Genomic DNA, 16,439 nt, shown 5'->3' on the forward strand with positions numbered 1-16,439 from the left:
CGACTGGACATCCTCGATCCCAGCCCTAGGCCCCCGATAGCCTCTCAATACCTGGTCACTTCTAACTGCGCGGAACAAGACGATCCACATCGCTCACTCAACAAGTGCCGGATGGGAGCCCTCACATAACTAGCCGGGCCTCGCAGTGGACCTAATTCTCTCTCTGAGTCTCTGCACCCGGCCTGTCCTGCCCTTTCCCCTGCATCAGTCTCTCCATCGTGTCTAAAGACCATCGGCGTCCAACCGCCTACTACCGAGCAAAACAGGCAAAACCCGCTTGATTCACCAGCGTCGTCGACTGTCGTCAATATGTCATCCATCAATGATCCACTGCATGTCTCACACTTACGCTGTCCGAGAGGACAGGTTTCTGCATGTCTCACTCTCGTGCCACCCTCCCTGTTGATCGCCCACGCTACCGCTACGCTTGTCACATATGCCCCACCCTTCCTCCAATGCCCGGCGCTTGTTTGGCGACATCTCCAGATGGCCTCGGCGGTTCATCCTTGATGACCATGAGCAGTCTTCGGCTAGAATTTCCTCGAGATGGTGTGGGTGGCTCGGGCGGGCTCAAGCAGCGAAGGAAACACAGACCAAGGCATGCAGAGAGACTATCATCGACAACCCATGCCATCTATCATCTATCGACAAACATGCTGTGCAACTAATCACAGAGAGTGTTGCTGAATCGGCTTAACGGGCTTTGCGGCACCTAATTGATTTGCTCTCGACTCTCCGGTCTTGCTCCTCGAGAAACCATCAGGGAAACATCGGTTGGTGCGCTCAGTCCTCAAAGCTACTCGATCGAGAGACTCGCAGGAGGATCAACGCAGGACCCCGCGGCAAGGTAGCAGCAAACCTTTACTGGACGCCACACATGGACATGATAGATGACTGCAGCGAAAAGCCTCAACGACGCGTCGTCGAACCAACGACCAGAAAGCGCCACCAGCAAGCAGACGCGCTTTCTCGTCTATTCGTAAGTCGAATTAGGATTTTTTGAGGGTGTCATCAAACTTGGTAAGACCGACCGTCGGCCTGCTAAGCTAACAGACGGTGGATGGTATGGCAAACTCTTGATGCTTCCAGTCTCCAACACGATTCCCAAAGGATCCGGGCTGTGTGAACGAGGGATTCGAACTATTGTACCAGTTGGTTTATTGTCAGGCACGGCAGGTAATTGTAGGCTCATCACTGGTCCGCCACCCTCGCTGACGGACGGTCGTACCCCCGTCGTCTAATCCGATCCATTGCGCCCAGAGTCAGCTTCTCGGCTTGCGTCTTCGCGGGATGAGCTGGGGGCGGGTCTCGGCCTTGATACGCCAGTTTGATGGTAGATAGAAGACATATGGAAGCATTCCATTCGCAGACAGTGCAACACTCCAACCGATATCGAATGCCCTTGTTCTAGGCCGAACCAGAGTTTGACATTGTCTCATTCAAAAACCAGATCCGCTTAAGCAACGACCATCGTCCCCCGTCGGCCGCGTATAATACCCAACCACTATTGGTAGTAGAAAGAGTTGCTTTTCTCTTCGTCCGGGGCCTACGGCATTGTCAATCGTATGATTGGCTCTATTCGAAATGGACTTCTGGGCAGGAAGGGAGGGGGTCCCTTTTTCACCTTTGATTGGCCTTTTTGTTGACAATTTGGACCAATCATCTAGCCGATCCAACACAATTTCCCACCACAAAGTTTGGTCCCTGAAGCTCCATTTCCCCCTCATGCATGTCTCTCCTTACCCGCATCTCCTGGAAACGATCCATCCCCAATCGCCCGCTTCGATTTGACGACCGAATTTCGCTTTCAGGATGATTACGTTGGAAGGAGGTGATACTGGCGCTATGGGTCTTATCAGAGATGATATCTCTTCTCGATTTTTGGGCCAGCCCCGACGTTTGTCCCGCAACGGGCTGTCAATGTCTCGGAAGCTCGGAGCCCACGCTTGCACGGAAAACGATAGCTCCCGTTGCACGCATGCCTAATCATGGAGAGACCTTGACAAGCATGGCGCGGTCAATGGGCAGCATGGGCAACCCAAATGAAATGCCAAAAGCTGATACTCGATGGGCTGACCGTCAGAACTCGCCTTCGTCGTCTGTCCAGCCATCGGCCTCTGATCATTATGGGTCGCATGATTTGCGGCATGCAGGACATGACGAGAATAGTAACAAGGCCTTCTTTCTCGTAGACTAGACCGACCCCTCAACCGATAACAAAGCGGCGTGGTATCTGGACAATACAATCGGCCAGCCATATCGAACGTGTCATGGAAGGGTCTCTACTCGGACTGGTCAACTGGGATCACGGGACTTGCACCTCACAGAGCCATGTTCCTCCAGACCGTATGCCCAGCAACGAAAAGCGCAAATGGGGACACGGCGGCCATACCAGAGCAGCTGAAACCTGCAGCTCGACTGTGGCGACTATTATGCGCTGGCCGCGTCTAAAATGGACTCAACCAGGGCCTGGCAACCGGTTTGCGATTGCGGCTGCAATACGCCGCAAGGTCAAGGCCAGGTTGCTGCCGAAGCGAGACGGCGGCCCTGCCACAGGTGCAGAAGCAATTCCGCAACGGCGCCCTCGGTGGCGCTGGAAGGTACTGTGGTGAGGCAACCCAAAAACAACGGGCATGCAAAACCTGCACTCCGCCACACGCCTCACCCGGACCCCATGCCATCACTGGGTCGTGAGGCTGGTGACGTGGCACTCAAGTTCGGCGAAGCGGGTCTCGGGTGGCTCAGTGCCAACGGAGCCGGCTTCGGTTGCACTCACAGAACACCCCTGCGCCATTTGCTTCTGTGGCTTGTTCCCGATGTTGGCAATCGCAGATCTCTGGGGTTTCCTCGGTCGCGAGTCTACTTCCATCGCCATGTCATCGGTACTTGCGGCTGTGAAGCTAGGATCGTCTCGCTGACTCCGAGGACAACGCAACATCTTGATCTTCGGCGTTCCAACAAACAAAGTTGCCGTATCGCTATCGAACCAAATATCGAGCCACAGGTCGACAATCTCTAGAAGCGAGCCCGAGCAATGATAAAATCATCAAGGGTCTTCTTTCGCTTCCAGGACTGGAACCAACGACGAGTCCACCTGAGGCCCCTGTCTTCTCTCCAATCGTAGCCGCCAAAGATCCCGCGACCAGGGGCCAGTTCAAGTGGACAGGGGTTTCGGCATTTCCATTGGGTTGGGTTCGATGAGACAGCAGGGGTGCGCAGACTGCATTTCGAGTCTAGTGAGTAACGTGATGAAGTCTAGGTGCGAGCGCCCACAGCTTTCACACTCCTTCACACCCGTCACGGCGGTTGTTGGAGGAGGGAGGTTCAGAGTTTTTTTCCCTTCTTTTTTGCATCATCCGAATGTGTCGTCGTCCGCCGGGTAGCCGCACAGACGAAGGAGCCAAAGTAAATTAAAAAAAAATCGCCCGGCCACCCCCCACCTTCATTCGCAAGTGGCGCACGGTGTATTTCTCGTAGACGCGGGATTAGCGCGATGGCTGGAAGCCAAGGACCACACCCCATCGAACAGAGTACGCTTGGAAGCGGCCGGCCGCGTACTAAGAGGCTAAGAGTCCGTTTTAGGGTCTCGCGGGAAGGCTGGGCTGTGCTGAGACATGGGGCTGGCTAACTAACAATCAGCTGGCCCCAGAGCTTGATGCGTTGGCAGCTCGACTACTTGATCAAACCGTTTCCCCCCAATGGCCTTGATGGGCTTTTGAAGCCAAATCGAAGAGCAGCTCATGTGCCGGCACTCTCCCCTTACCCTTGCCGCGCACAAGCTCCCGGAGGCCCCACGGCCAACAGAGCTTTGTGCGGGAACTAACGTCACCAAATCCATCAACTCGGCACGCTTGTTGGGGCGGAAGCCATTTTCTTGGAGTGCTCTGCTGAACTATGAATGACAGCTCCAAGTGGAGCGTTGTCTTTTGGCGGCTTGAGCGAATGACTCTGCAGACACTTGCTCGTTGGTCGAGGATCAGTCCGATCTGGTCGAATGATGGGATCTTCGCGCGCCATGAGAGGATTCCGAGCCCTGCAGCTTTGCGGCGTGGCTTGATTGAAAAGAGCCTGACGAGTACTAGACCGGTCATGTTTGTCTCCCTGGATTCTCCGGATTACAGCTCATTTCTCATTCCTATCGATTCCCCATATTTCCGAATTGGAGCCACTCGTAAAGAACGCGACCAGAGGCCTGATATTTTGCGTCCAGGGCTTACTGGCTGCCCGTAGGGCATGGGGCTACGGAAGTTTTTGATTTCTCCGTCAGCCGTTAGTTAGAACCGGGTAATGAAGCCGTCGATTCGTCTAGCGGCGGGTTTGTGGACGCCATTTGTTGACTTGCGCGTAGCTCGTCTGCCTAGTTGGGTATCACAATGGACGAATGAGCTCGGGCTAAGGTTGGTGGGATCCTGGAAAGGGCTCTTCTTTTGAGTGAATTCTGTGTGTGGATGTATTCGAGGTGAGTCTGAGAGACGCTTTGGCCGAGGCGGTTTTTGAAGTCGGTCTTCTGAGTTTGAGTATTTCGATGTCTTCATCTGGGTGACAAGGCAGTCTGTTGATTTCAGAGCGTTGTGGACGGTGCTTGGTGAAGCGATTTGATGGGTTTCATATCTGATTAGCTTCAACCCAGAATATACATACTTCGCGAAGCTTTGCACTCTTTGTCTTGAATTCAAACGTTGCCCGTGCCTCTTCTTCTTTAGCAACTAGTGAAGGAATTCAGGCTCCTGGCTATGCTCTGCTTGTAGTTACATCGTGAGAGAGTACATAATCTTTTACTTCACAATGACCGGTCAACTTTTTTCACCAGCACTTTCCGATGCTCTCCGTATTCGTCTATATATTCGCATTGTATTATATTAAGAGAGTTGAAGATGGGCGTTTGTATTTTTGTACGGAGTCCTTAGGCCTGAGGAGCTTGGGTTAACAGCGCCCTAAGCGATATATATATCTAAGGTTTTTTAAAACCGGGTATTTGCTTCTGCGATGGATGGATCGCGTTAGGCAGAATATAAGTTCTCGATAACCTAGCGATTTTACCGTGTGATGAGTAGTGATGACGAGCAGGGTGGGTATTCACTAGTGGTAGATATATTTACTTGGCACCACAACTAGAATATGGATGTACCCTTATACGTCTTATCCAGACGGCTATACCCTTCTTATATTTAAAGAATGAAAAGTAGTCTCGTCTAAAGCAAACTGAGCCACAACGACCTGGGCGGCCTGCTTCAACTCATCGCCGCAGATGCGGTTTCTATATCTTACGTGACAGACTAGTGCCAGGATAGTGAAGAGGCCAAGGCTTTCTCATTTCCTCATATCCTCTTCCGGCGTAGCCCATCAAGCATTCTATAGTGAATATAATAGTGATGATGAAGAGGGAGGTAGAGGGAGTGACGAAATAGATCGTGACTTTGTGACATGACTGTCTTGTGAGGTCCGGCGCCGCTGCCCGTTGGCCAGCAGTCTGGATATATGAGAAATCATGGCACAGTCTCAATGAGACTAAAGACTGCTGAGAAACATCACTCGAGTACCCAGTAAGTGCACCCGCGGGAGAGGTCGGTCTCTCGATCTTTCAGATTGGCTTCAATTCTCCAGGAAGATGTCGGCCGTGCCATTGCCAATGTTGAGGGGACGTATCATAGAACATGACGACTCGTGAGGCGCTCACCGCTCTTCAAGTCAACTTGTGTCAAGAGCTGGCCCAATATAGAGCTTTGATGTCGACCTCGATGGAATCGACTACAACCTTCTGAGCGGGAAGCCAAGATGGCCATGTTCCGAATCCTTCCATGTGAACACCGATGCGGGATGCTGCATTTGCGAGTCCCTCCATTCCCGTTCAACGTCAGTTTCTACAGTTTGATGAGCAGTCAGGAGACCGATGAAGTTTTGCCAAGTTTTTCTCCCCAAGGGCAATCATCCTGAGAAGACAGTTTTGAGAGGGTTATAAGAAGAGCTTGCGAAATCTTTTGCAAATTCCGATTGATTCTGTTTCTTCGTGAGCAGTTCTCTCCTTCCACTGCTTCTCAGTCAGTCCCAAATCGATTTGGTATGGCACAACTCACAGGCCAAATCGATGGAATGGAGCTGGAGGCTCTTGCTCATGCCCCATGGGGCGATGCCTGTCTTCTCAAATGAAGACAAAATAGAGAACGCTGAGCTTCGGCCATCATTTTACACGTTACGCTGGCGTCTGTCCAGGTTGAGCCACAGGACTCGATCACTCTGAGGCAGATGGACAAGACGACTCAGATGTATCTCGAAGGTTTGGAAGATCGACGAAAAGCCCGAATGACACTCTGTTGTTAATACTATGGCGACGCTTCAGTTGGTGAGAGCACGTTCCCGAGGACTATGACACGGTGCTTGGGATTGGAGATGCACTCAATCTCGACCGTACTATATGCTAAAAGGGCTGTAACGGGAATGAATCTTCCTTCACGTCCACAGAACTTGATTTCGTGAAAGTATCCGAAGAAGATCAGAACATGAATAACATGCGGATGCTCATCGATTCGTCCATATTATCTTGAGCGTATTAGAAGCCATCATGCCTTAGGGGGAAAACACAACCCGCATTTTAATGTTCACATTGGCGTCAACATGCGCCATACACGGGGTATGAAATGCAGCCTTCGTCGAAATCACGTTTCTGGCGGACCAAACAGATAGCGAGAAGGGAGGCAGGAGATGCAACCCTCCAGCAGCGATTGAGAGCTTGTTGTGGTCTCTCATGCAAACCCCGCCCCCGGGGAAACGCTCGCCAGTTCGCTCCAGATTTACCCCGACATCACCCCCGTCACTCTCGCCAAAAACGAACACGCGGGGAAATTCGTCCACATCGCCGACTTATACTCATATCCGACCTGCTAAATCAAGAACTCTCGCCAAGGAAGACTGTTTGCTAGTGGTGTCGTTGAAATGGGGGAAAAAAACCCCACAGATCCGCCGTCCAACACGACATCACAATGACACGTCCGTCTACTCACCTCTCCACTGCCCTCTTCCCACGATGGTACCATTGATGGAACGCCTCGTCCGGCTCGCTCTTATCCTCTCCTCCCCTACCCTCCTAATCTCAACCGCAACCGCCAGCACCACGGATCGGGACCCTACTCGGCCATGGGAAGCCTACATCAAGAGCCCATCCTCCCGGACCGTCCTCCCGAAACAAATCCACGCCGTCTCCGGCCCGGCAGAGGTGACGTCCGCCGATGACGGAAGCTTTCTTCTGGCCCTCCAACCCGGGGGCCAAGTCTCCCTCGACTTTGGCTACGTCGGCGGTCTCTTATCCATGACAACGGAATCACGAGACGTATCGTTGTCGTCCAAGAACTCATCAGAGCCGCACTTCTCCCTCGCCTTCGCGGAATCCCCATCCTTCGTCCGCGCCATCTCAGACGACACGGGCGCAACACCCTCCCAGGACTACGACAAAGTCCTCAACGTCACCGTACCTCCGGGATCTACTACCCCCTCCTCGTACACCATGCCCAGCGAGCGCTTCCGCGGCGGCTTCAAGTTCCTCACCATCCACGCCTTCCGCCCCGTCACACTCTCCTCCATCGTCTGCCACCTAGGCTACTCCCCCTCGCAGCAGGCGCCCAACGTCTGGCCAGGCCACTTCTACACCCCCGACGACGACCTCCTCACGCGCGCCTGGCACGCCGGCGTCTTCACAGCGCAGACCAACATCGCGCCACCCAACACCAGCCGCTGGCTGCCGCAGGTCAAAGACGGCTGGGCCTATAACGCAACCCTCGGCGTCGAAGGCCCCATGCTCCTCGACGGCGCAAAGCGCGATCGGGCGGTCTGGCCCGGCGATCTGGGCATCGCGGGCACGACGGCGTACCTAGGCCTCGGCGACATCGGGATCGAGTCCGTTCACTACGCCCTGGAGACCATGTTTGTGTACCAGAATGCCTCGACCGGCGCCTTGCCCTTCGCCGGCCCGACTACGGGCTCCTGGAGGCGCGGCGCCAGAAGCGACACGTACCACGCCTGGACCCTGATCGCGTGCTTCAACTACGCAATCTTCACGCGCGACGAGGACTGGGTCGTGGCCCGCTGGGGCAATATCTCGGCGGGCGTCGGCTACATCCTCCGCGCCCTCGACGACAGCGGCGGCGTGGGGCTCGCGGAGCAGGTCGAGACCAACGACTGGGCACGGCTCGGCGGCGGGGCTTTCAACAGCGCGCTGAACGCGCTGAATTACCACGCTCTGTACGCTCTGGCCGGTCTGGCCGCCGACACGGCCACGGAGGCTAACGGGCGCGGAGTACAAGCAGAGACGTGGGCGGCGGCGGCGGCGAGATTAAAGGCGGCATACAACGTCGTGCTCTGGGACGCCTCGGCCTCGCTCTTCCGCGACAACGAGACCTCGGCGGGAGCGCGCCTCTTTCCGCAGGACGGCAACGCCCTAGCGCTGCATTACAACCTCACGACATCTCCCGAACAAGCCTCGGCCGTCTCAGCGGCGCTGCTCCGCAACTGGAACGACATCGGGCCCGTCACGCCGGAGCTGCCAGACACCATCTCGCCCTTCATCTCGGGCGTGGAAGTCCTCGCGCACTTCACCGCGCGGCGACCCCGTCGCGGCCTGCGGCTGATGAGGCGGACGTGGGGCCACATGCTCGACTCGCCGCTCATGACGGGCTCGACGCTCGTCGAGGGGATGAGCGCCAACGGGTCGCTGTACTACCGCTCGCAGAGAGGGTACAACTACGACGCGGCGTACACTTCGCTCTCGCACAGCTGGTCCACGGGGCCTACGCAGGCGCTGAGCTTCAAGGTTGTCGGGCTCGAGGTCGTCGGGTGGAACCGGTGGCGGTTCGAGCCGCAGATGGGGGACCTGAGGCGGGCCGAGACTGGATGGAGGGACGGCAAGGGGGGCGAGTTTGGGGCCGTCGTTGTGATGGTTGGTGGCGGCGGCGGCGGTGATGGTGATGGTGAGCAGGGAAAGGGCGGGGTGCTGGAGGCGGAGATACTGACGCCTGAAGGGACTGAAGGGTTGCTTGAGATTCCATCTTGTGAGGTTGTTTTTGTTGATGGGCAGAAGTGGGATGGTAGTGGGATTAAAGGAGGGCGGACGAAGATTAGGGGCGAAGGATGTCAGGCTACTTGTTGAACGAAACTGCAGTCAGTCAATCACACTCTCCCGGTTGCTTCAAAACAAAAGGGAACTTCTCGAGGCTGCAGAATTGGTATTCGATCACCAGCAAAGACAGCGTACGAGTTGTATGTCATTCAAGTCAGAAAGAAGGTGAGATTCCGGGTGGAATGTAAAAAGAATGCCCCCTCACGGGATTGAACCGTGGACCTTCGCATGACGATCAAGTACGAGTGCGACGCTCTACCACTGAGCCAAAGGGGCCTCTATTGGTCAAGAAAATATAGTGGTTTGGACGACCATATTCTACTGCAACCATCGATTTTGCTACACTGGAGTGTTTGGGTAGTTGATCTGAGGCATAATTAATGGTTTGTCGTCTGACGAGGGTCGGGGAATGATGGAGGAAAATGCTTCTCTTTTTCAGGGCGTCTGCGACGTACCCACAGCTCGCTCCGCAGTGTATACCCAAGTTTGGTGTCAATGGGTGAGAAGAAATACACATGTCAATACACAAGACCAGGTTCGTTCACATCTTATTATGAAAGGCGTGATTGTCTTAACGTTCCAATTCTGTGCGTCTACCTCATCTGTCTCATGATCATGACGGGCTAGCTAGAATACACCCATACGTCTAATATGGGAAGGCAATTATGGAAAACTTCCGAAGCCGCAATTAAAACCGAAAACCGTCCAACTCCGATGAACTTTTTCTCTGGTATCCCGTATTTTCCATTCCAAAGGTCCTTTAGTCAACCTCCTCCATGGCGCTGTCACCAGTCTCGACAGCGGACGTGTCGGCGGCGGGGGCCTCGATCTTCTCCTCCTCCTCGTCAATGTTCAGGCCAAGCTGGACAAGCTTGTGGATGCGCTCAGCGAAGCTAGCGGGCTCATCAATGGTGAAGCCAGAGACCAGGAGAGAGGTCTCGAAGAGAAGCTGGACGATGGACTTGACAGTGCGGTCGTTCTCGCCGTCAGTCTCGACCTTCTTCTTGAGCTCCTTGATGATGGTGCTCTTGGGGGAGATCTCAAAGGTCTTCTTGGAAGACATGTAGGAGGACATGGAGGTGTCACGGAGGGCCTGGGCCTTCATGATACGCTCCATGTTGGCGGACCAACCGAACTGGCCAGTGCGGATGGCGCAGGGGGCACCGGTGAGCATCTGGGAGACGACAACCTTCTCGACCTTATCGCCGAGAACGTTCTTCAGGCTCTTAGCCAGACCCTCGTACTCCTTCTCCTCAGCCTCGCGGGCAGCCTTCTCCTCCTCGGTCTCCTCGAGCTCGAAGTCCTTGGTGATGTCGACGAGCTTCTTGCCCTCGAACTCCTTCAGCTGGGTCATGGCGTACTCATCAATGGGATCGACAAGGAAGAGAACCTCAAAGTTCTTGTCCTTGAGGGAGTCCAGGAAGGGAGACTTGGTGACAGCCTTGATGGACTCGCCAGTGATGTAGTAGATGTTCTTCTGAACCTCGGGCATGCGAGTGACGTAGTCGGAGAGGGAGGTGAGCTCATCGCCGGACTTGGTGGAGTTGAAGCGGAGGAGCTTGGCGAGGATGTTGCGGTTCTGGGAGTCCTCGTGGATTCCGAGCTTGAGGTTCTTGGAGAAGGCAGAGTAGAACTTGTCGAACTGCTCCTTGTCCTCGGCGATCTCCTGGAAGAGCTCAAGAGCCTTCTTGACAATGTTCTTCTTGATGACCTTCATGATCTTGTTCTGCTGAAGGGTCTCACGGGACAGGTTGAGGGGAAGGTCCTCAGAGTCGACAACACCCTTGACGAAGCCGAGCCACTCGGGGATGAGGTCGGTGGCGTCATCGGTGATGAAGACACGGCGGACGTAGAGCTTGATGTTGTTCTTGGTCTTCTTGGTCTCGAACAGGTCGAAGGGAGCGCGCTTGGGAACGAAGAGGATGGCGCGGAACTCGAGCTGACCCTCAACGGAGAAGTGCTTGACGGCAAGGTGGTCCTCCCAGTCGTTGGAGAGAGACTTGTAGAAGGAGGCGTACTCCTCCTGGGAGATGTCCTGGGGGTTGCGAGTCCAGATGGGCTTCTGCTTGTTGAGCTCCTCCTCCTCGATGGAGGTCTCCTTGACCTTCTTGGTCTTGGGCTTCTTCTCCTCCTCGTCGTCATCGACCTCCTCAATCTTGGGCTTCTTGTCATCACCCTCCTCAGTGGTCTCGGTGGCCTCCTCATCGGGAACCTCCTTCTCGGTCTCCTTGGTGACGTGGAGGTAGATGGGGTAGGAGATGAACTCGGAGTGCTTCTTGATGACCTCCTTGACCTTGGCCTCATTGAGGTAATCGGTCTGCTCATCCTTCAGGTGAAGGATGATCTTGGTACCACGGCCAAGGGCCTCACCCTCGGTGTCGGGGGTGATGGAGAAGGTGCCACCGGCAGAAGACTCCCAGACGTACTGCTCGTCGTCGTTGTGCTTGGAAACGACGGTGACCTTGTCGGCGACAAGGTAGGCAGAGTAGAAACCAACACCGAACTGACCAATCATGGAGATGTCAGCACCGGCGGTAAGGGCCTCCATGAACTGCTTGGTTCCGGAGCGGGCAATGGTACCCAAGTTGTTGACGAGGTCCTGTGGAGGTTAGCAAGTGATCAAGGTTTGTGTTGATGTGTCAGATGCTACTTACAGCCTTGGTGAAACCGATACCGGTATCACGGATGGTGAGGGTCTTGTTCTCCTTGTCGGGAATGATGTCGATTCTCAGGTCCTTGCCCGAGTCGAGCTTGCTGGGATCGGAGAGGGACTCATAGCGGATCTTGTCCAAGGCATCGGAGGCGTTGGAGACAAGTTCACGCAGGAAGATCTCCTTGTTTGAGTAAACGGTGTTGATAATGAGAGACAGGAGCTGAGAGATCTCAGCCTGGAACTCGAAGGTCTCCGGGGAAGACATTGTGATGGGAGGATGTGGGTATCTAGGGCGTAACGGTCGTAATTCTGCGAGGATTTGTTAGATGCTATTCGTGGAAGTTGGTTGTGTGGCGGTGAGGCTGCGGTTCGTGGAGGGGCAGAGCGGGGGAGAGGGGAGCCTTGTCGCCAATTCATTGCAGGGCAACCTCTTGATTTCCCAGAATTGGATCGCCAAGGCAGAAAGTCAAAAAGTGATGGCTTTGCATCGATGACGAGGCTGACGCTGAGGTTGCGAAATACCAAGTGCAGATCGAAAGAGGAGTGGGGGGTGACGCTGGAGATGCCAAACGGCATCGACACCAGCAGGTACGGCGGGTTTTCGGCGAGCTTACCTTTGAGAAGAACTCCTCTACGAATGTGGCAGTTCTTTTGCTGCTACGGATCGATAATGGAGAGATTGGTTCTTGGGTAGGAGAGAAGAGAGAAATTGGAGAGAGAGGAAAAGTTGAGATGCGAGAGGAAGAAGTCTGAGAGTCGAGGCGACGTGGAAGAGGAGGAGGCTAAAAAAGAAAAAGCGCCTGGAGTCCCGTCTGGACCAAAGCAGAAAGGCAGCGACGCTCACCCCCCCAGCTCAGAAATTCTATGCGATTCCATCACCTCCAGGCCTTCCAGACCCTTCTCTGATTCGTTTGCCCTGCCACCACAGCAACGATGCGGAGACTCTGATTGGTCGGACTGCTGGGGCCACCTTGTGGGACGAGGGTCCCTTTTTTCTGTGCCTTCCCACCTCGCCTGCCGCCCGCGCTTGCCTCCCGGTCTCAAGCAGATTAGGATGGAAAAGAAGAGAATCGGCATGCACTTTGGGGAGGCACCCTCTGTGGCGTCGAATTTGCCTTTTGCGACCTGCCTGCCTTACAGCTTGCCTAGCTTAGGTACAGTAACTCTCTATAGGTAAGGTACACTCCGTATCTGAGGTGCACAGATACAGCCAACCCGCAAAGGAAGGCAACGGATTGACGGCCTCTCCTCACGTAGCGCCTGGTGATCACAGCTTCTTGCCTTTGAGTCCCGGTCCTCCATTGCCTCCATGCCGCCTCAATTCCTTGTGGGGATGGACGGCGTATGTTTGCGCAAATCGACTTTTGCTCCATATTTGCCGCCTCCGGATCCTCTCTCCATCACCCTCAAACAAATCTCGACACTTCCACTGTTTGCTAGATTCTTCTGTTGCTCCATCACTCAATGGTTCGATTCTAGCAGGGGCGGAGTAGAGCCTTGCGCCCGTACTTTGGTGTTGGAAGTTGGAAAACCCCCCTGCCGCAAGTCCCACTAGTCGACGAGGCTGAAAGTGAGGCGCATTCTCTCTCCATTTTCCGTCTTCCGTGGCCAATGTGTCCGTAGTGTGAATCTGGTGCCTGGGCTCGGCGCGGGGTGGAATCTGCCCCGAAATTGGGTGCTGGCTCGGCTCTACGGCGGCGCCCTATCTTACCTTACCTAAGGTAAGTACCTATGCCAACGCATCCCCCCCGCGTCCGAATCGCCTGGGTCATTGGCAATTGACGGGGGTGTCATTGCACGGTCCATCTCTATATATGGCTTCAATGCTTTCGACTTCCATCTCAGTCAACCGGACCCCATTTGTCGATTAGCTAGCTGGCCAGGGGTCCGCAGGCAGAGATGGTTCTAGAACCTGCTCTCACAAAGAAAGCCTAGCAACAGACATCAAGGCAGACCATTATCGCCAGCACAATTACACTTTGGACGTAGCTCTAATAGATTCAAGGCCAAGTACAATTCGGGCCACCATCACCAGCATCAGCTCTTCTCACATAATCTACCGCCGCCTCTACATCGGTAACCTCCGGGCAGCGGTCGACGGGATAGCGGACCCCATCGACCGCCCGTCCCACCTCCGTCGCCACAACCCCGATGAACCTCTCCTACAACTCCCCCGGCACCGTCCGGTCCGTCGTCGTCACCGTGTAAGTCACCGGAACATTCCTGTAGCTCGCATGCCTCAAAAGAGCTCCTCGAAAGACCGCACCCGCTGTCCCGCATTCATCGCCCCGGCGTGGTGGAGTCCTCGATCGGCCAGCAAGCTTGAGTAAAAGCACGCTGCCATCATTTCCTGCTTGTTACATGTGAAGCTTTTGACCACGTCGTCCGGCGGTCCGTCCACGGCCTCGTTGAAGCTCTGCTCTTCCCGTAGCACGATGCCCTCAATAAGGACATCCTCAAAACACCACCTTTTGGACCCCTCACTGGTTCATCCCTACCGAGGTCTCTTACACAGACAACGCCAGTACTCAGTACCCGGTAAGACGTGGAGATGAGCCATGTGTGTGCGGCTCTTGACGATCTTGTCGCTGGATAAAGTACGAGGCTTGACCGCGAATATCGTAGGGCCCGTTGATGCGATGTAGTGAATTTGGCCGGTTCATCATGGGCCACATTTGATATTCTCTCGTTTCCAGTGAAAGCCACACTGGAGTCATATGCTTCAAACCATGATCGCTGACTTGCTATCATCTTTGTATTCAAAGAGGACTCTCTTCACACGCCTCATCATCACACTCCGTCTTATGACTTCGGCATATGCCACTATGACCATCCGGTTCCGTTGCCTGACTATTACCCAAAATCCACTCGCAGTAGGGTTATTGAAAGAGAAAGACAAAGACAAACCCCCTACTCACGACCATCCTACGTCACGCAACCCAGGATGCAGCCAGGACACCCTCTCATCACTCGCGCTACGCGCTGCAGACCAGAGAGGCCAAACCACTCGAACGCACACCAGCTTTAAGGCCCCCAAACCTACCACGCCAAGCATAATCCAGAGCACTACACCTCTTCCGCAAAACGTCGGCACCGCTCACAGCCTGATCCATTGAGTCTTCAACTCTCGAGCGGCTACATCTCTCTCAGTTGTTCCGATTGGGACGTAACCTGCGAATAAACCCCGTCTAATGGGCAGTGCAATAGATGACGCGGTAGGGTGAGAGGGACCTACAACGACAACCGCAATGGACCTTGTTGTATGCATGAGACGAGTGTATCATGATATTTAAATCTCACAGCATTGACCGAAGAGATTTCTTATCGGCATTTCTCACTGGGCGGCCTGGTACTCCGAGGTCTTCGGGCCCTGGACAAACCCCGATGTCATTGAATATGTTCCACATCGTCAAACAACTCTGGACTGAAGAGGACGATTGGGTTTCAATGGGCGGAGTTTCCCTCGCATATTATACACTCTATCCGCAATCTCTATATATGGGTATGATACACTACAACTTCAACCTTCTTCTCCCCCCTCTCGCACCCCTTGAACTTCAGCTCTCATCTTCTCCTTTCTCTTCCCCCTTGGCCAAGACCTGTCCCAGCGTCCGGTACCGCCGGTCAGCATAAACTAGCCCGAACCCCTCCCCGTCACCCCTAAGCACCTTCTCGACCTCGCCCACGACAACAACGTGGTCCCGAACCCTCACCATCCCCTCCCCGAGGGCCCGACACTTCAACACAAACAACACCCCCCGTCCCTCAAGAACAGGCGCCTCCCCATCTTCCTCAACAACCTCCACGGCCCTGGGCAGCCCCTCAAACAGGCCCTCACCGGCAGCGGCATTCCCTCTCGTAAACCAATCCGCGACCCTCGCACCCTCCCCTCCCTCCGCCAATATGTGCACATTAAACACTCCGCCCACATCGTGAATCGCATCCAGCGTCCGGCTCGGCGTCCGCACGTTGAACGTCACCAGCGGCACGGGCTCCATGCTCAGGGACACGAAACTCGACATGGTCATCCCCCTCGGCCGCCCCGCGCGGTCCGTCGCCGTGCAGACCACCACCGAGTGCGCCAGCCTGCGCATCACGCCGCACAGCTGCGCCGGGAGCTCGGCTTTCGGGTCGTGGGTCGAGGTCGGCGGCTGGTGGGGTTCGGCGCGCCATGTGGTTGTTTTTCTTGTTGTTATTGAGGAGGAGGAGGAGGAGGAGGAGGAGGAGGAGGAGAGGTTCGGCGGCGATGTATGTATCGTTCGTCGGTGGCACTCGGAGGTCGGTGGGTTACGGCCGACAGTAGACCGTTGTAGTTGTGGTAGGCGTTCATTCTGAGCTGAGGCGATGAGTCAGTGACGATATTTGAATGTCATGAAAGGTGGCAGTAGCCTACAGCTTCCGATCAGGGTTCTCCGCGCGCCGTCTCCTCCGGTCTTTGCCCGGCCACCACGGCGCAGCGCGGTCCCCAGCACACGAGCTCCGGTCATTGCATGCGCCGTAGCACTTCCCTACGTTGTACCGAGATCGTGCGCAGTCCCTTTTGAAAATCGCCAATATGGCAGGGGAAATAATCACGACAGGTAATATGGGCGGAGTTATTGTCTCAGTGTGTTCAAAGTCATTCAATCGCACTAAAGTGTCGTGGAAATGGAGGATCTCTGGAACCATGAATGAACAATC

General features: G+C 54.9%; 5 protein-coding genes across 5 annotated transcripts; 3 read left to right on the forward strand and 2 right to left on the reverse strand.

Annotated features, from left to right (window-relative positions):
* Positions 1-2,270: 2,270 nt before the first annotated feature.
* On the forward strand, positions 2,271-2,612 carry CORC01_12908 (uncharacterized protein; the record flags this gene model as incomplete). The annotated part of the gene is made up of 1 exon (XM_022624526.1): positions 2,271-2,612. One exon carries the CDS (start codon positions 2,271-2,273, stop codon positions 2,610-2,612), a length of 342 nt encoding a protein of 113 aa, XP_022468953.1.
* A 62-nt stretch (positions 2,613-2,674) lies between these two features.
* On the forward strand, positions 2,675-3,201 carry CORC01_12909 (uncharacterized protein; the record flags this gene model as incomplete). Its single annotated transcript, XM_022624527.1, has 2 exons — positions 2,675-2,882; positions 3,005-3,201. The coding sequence occupies 2 exons, from the start codon at positions 2,675-2,677 to the stop codon at positions 3,199-3,201; spliced, it is 405 nt and encodes a 134-aa protein (XP_022468954.1).
* A 3,820-nt stretch (positions 3,202-7,021) lies between these two features.
* On the forward strand, positions 7,022-9,136 carry CORC01_12910 (bacterial alpha-L-rhamnosidase domain-containing protein; the record flags this gene model as incomplete). The annotated part of the gene is made up of 1 exon (XM_022624528.1): positions 7,022-9,136. The coding sequence occupies one exon, from the start codon at positions 7,022-7,024 to the stop codon at positions 9,134-9,136; it is 2,115 nt and encodes a 704-aa protein (XP_022468955.1).
* Positions 9,137-9,866: 730 nt separating this feature from the next.
* Positions 9,867-12,024, reverse strand: CORC01_12911 (hsp90-like protein; the record flags this gene model as incomplete). The annotated part of the gene is made up of 2 exons (XM_022624529.1): positions 9,867-11,705; positions 11,761-12,024. The coding sequence occupies 2 exons, from the start codon at positions 12,022-12,024 to the stop codon at positions 9,867-9,869; spliced, it is 2,103 nt and encodes a 700-aa protein (XP_022468956.1).
* Positions 12,025-15,316: 3,292 nt separating this feature from the next.
* Positions 15,317-16,246, reverse strand: CORC01_12912 (flavin reductase like domain-containing protein; the record flags this gene model as incomplete). Its single annotated transcript, XM_022624530.1, has 2 exons — positions 15,317-16,095; positions 16,153-16,246. 2 exons carry the CDS (start codon positions 16,244-16,246, stop codon positions 15,317-15,319), a joined length of 873 nt encoding a protein of 290 aa, XP_022468957.1.
* Positions 16,247-16,439: the final 193 nt, after the last annotated feature.

This window comes from Colletotrichum orchidophilum, assembly GCF_001831195.1.
Source record: "Colletotrichum orchidophilum strain IMI 309357 chromosome Unknown Scaffold_170.1, whole genome shotgun sequence".
NCBI lineage: Eukaryota > Fungi > Ascomycota > Sordariomycetes > Glomerellales > Glomerellaceae > Colletotrichum > Colletotrichum orchidophilum.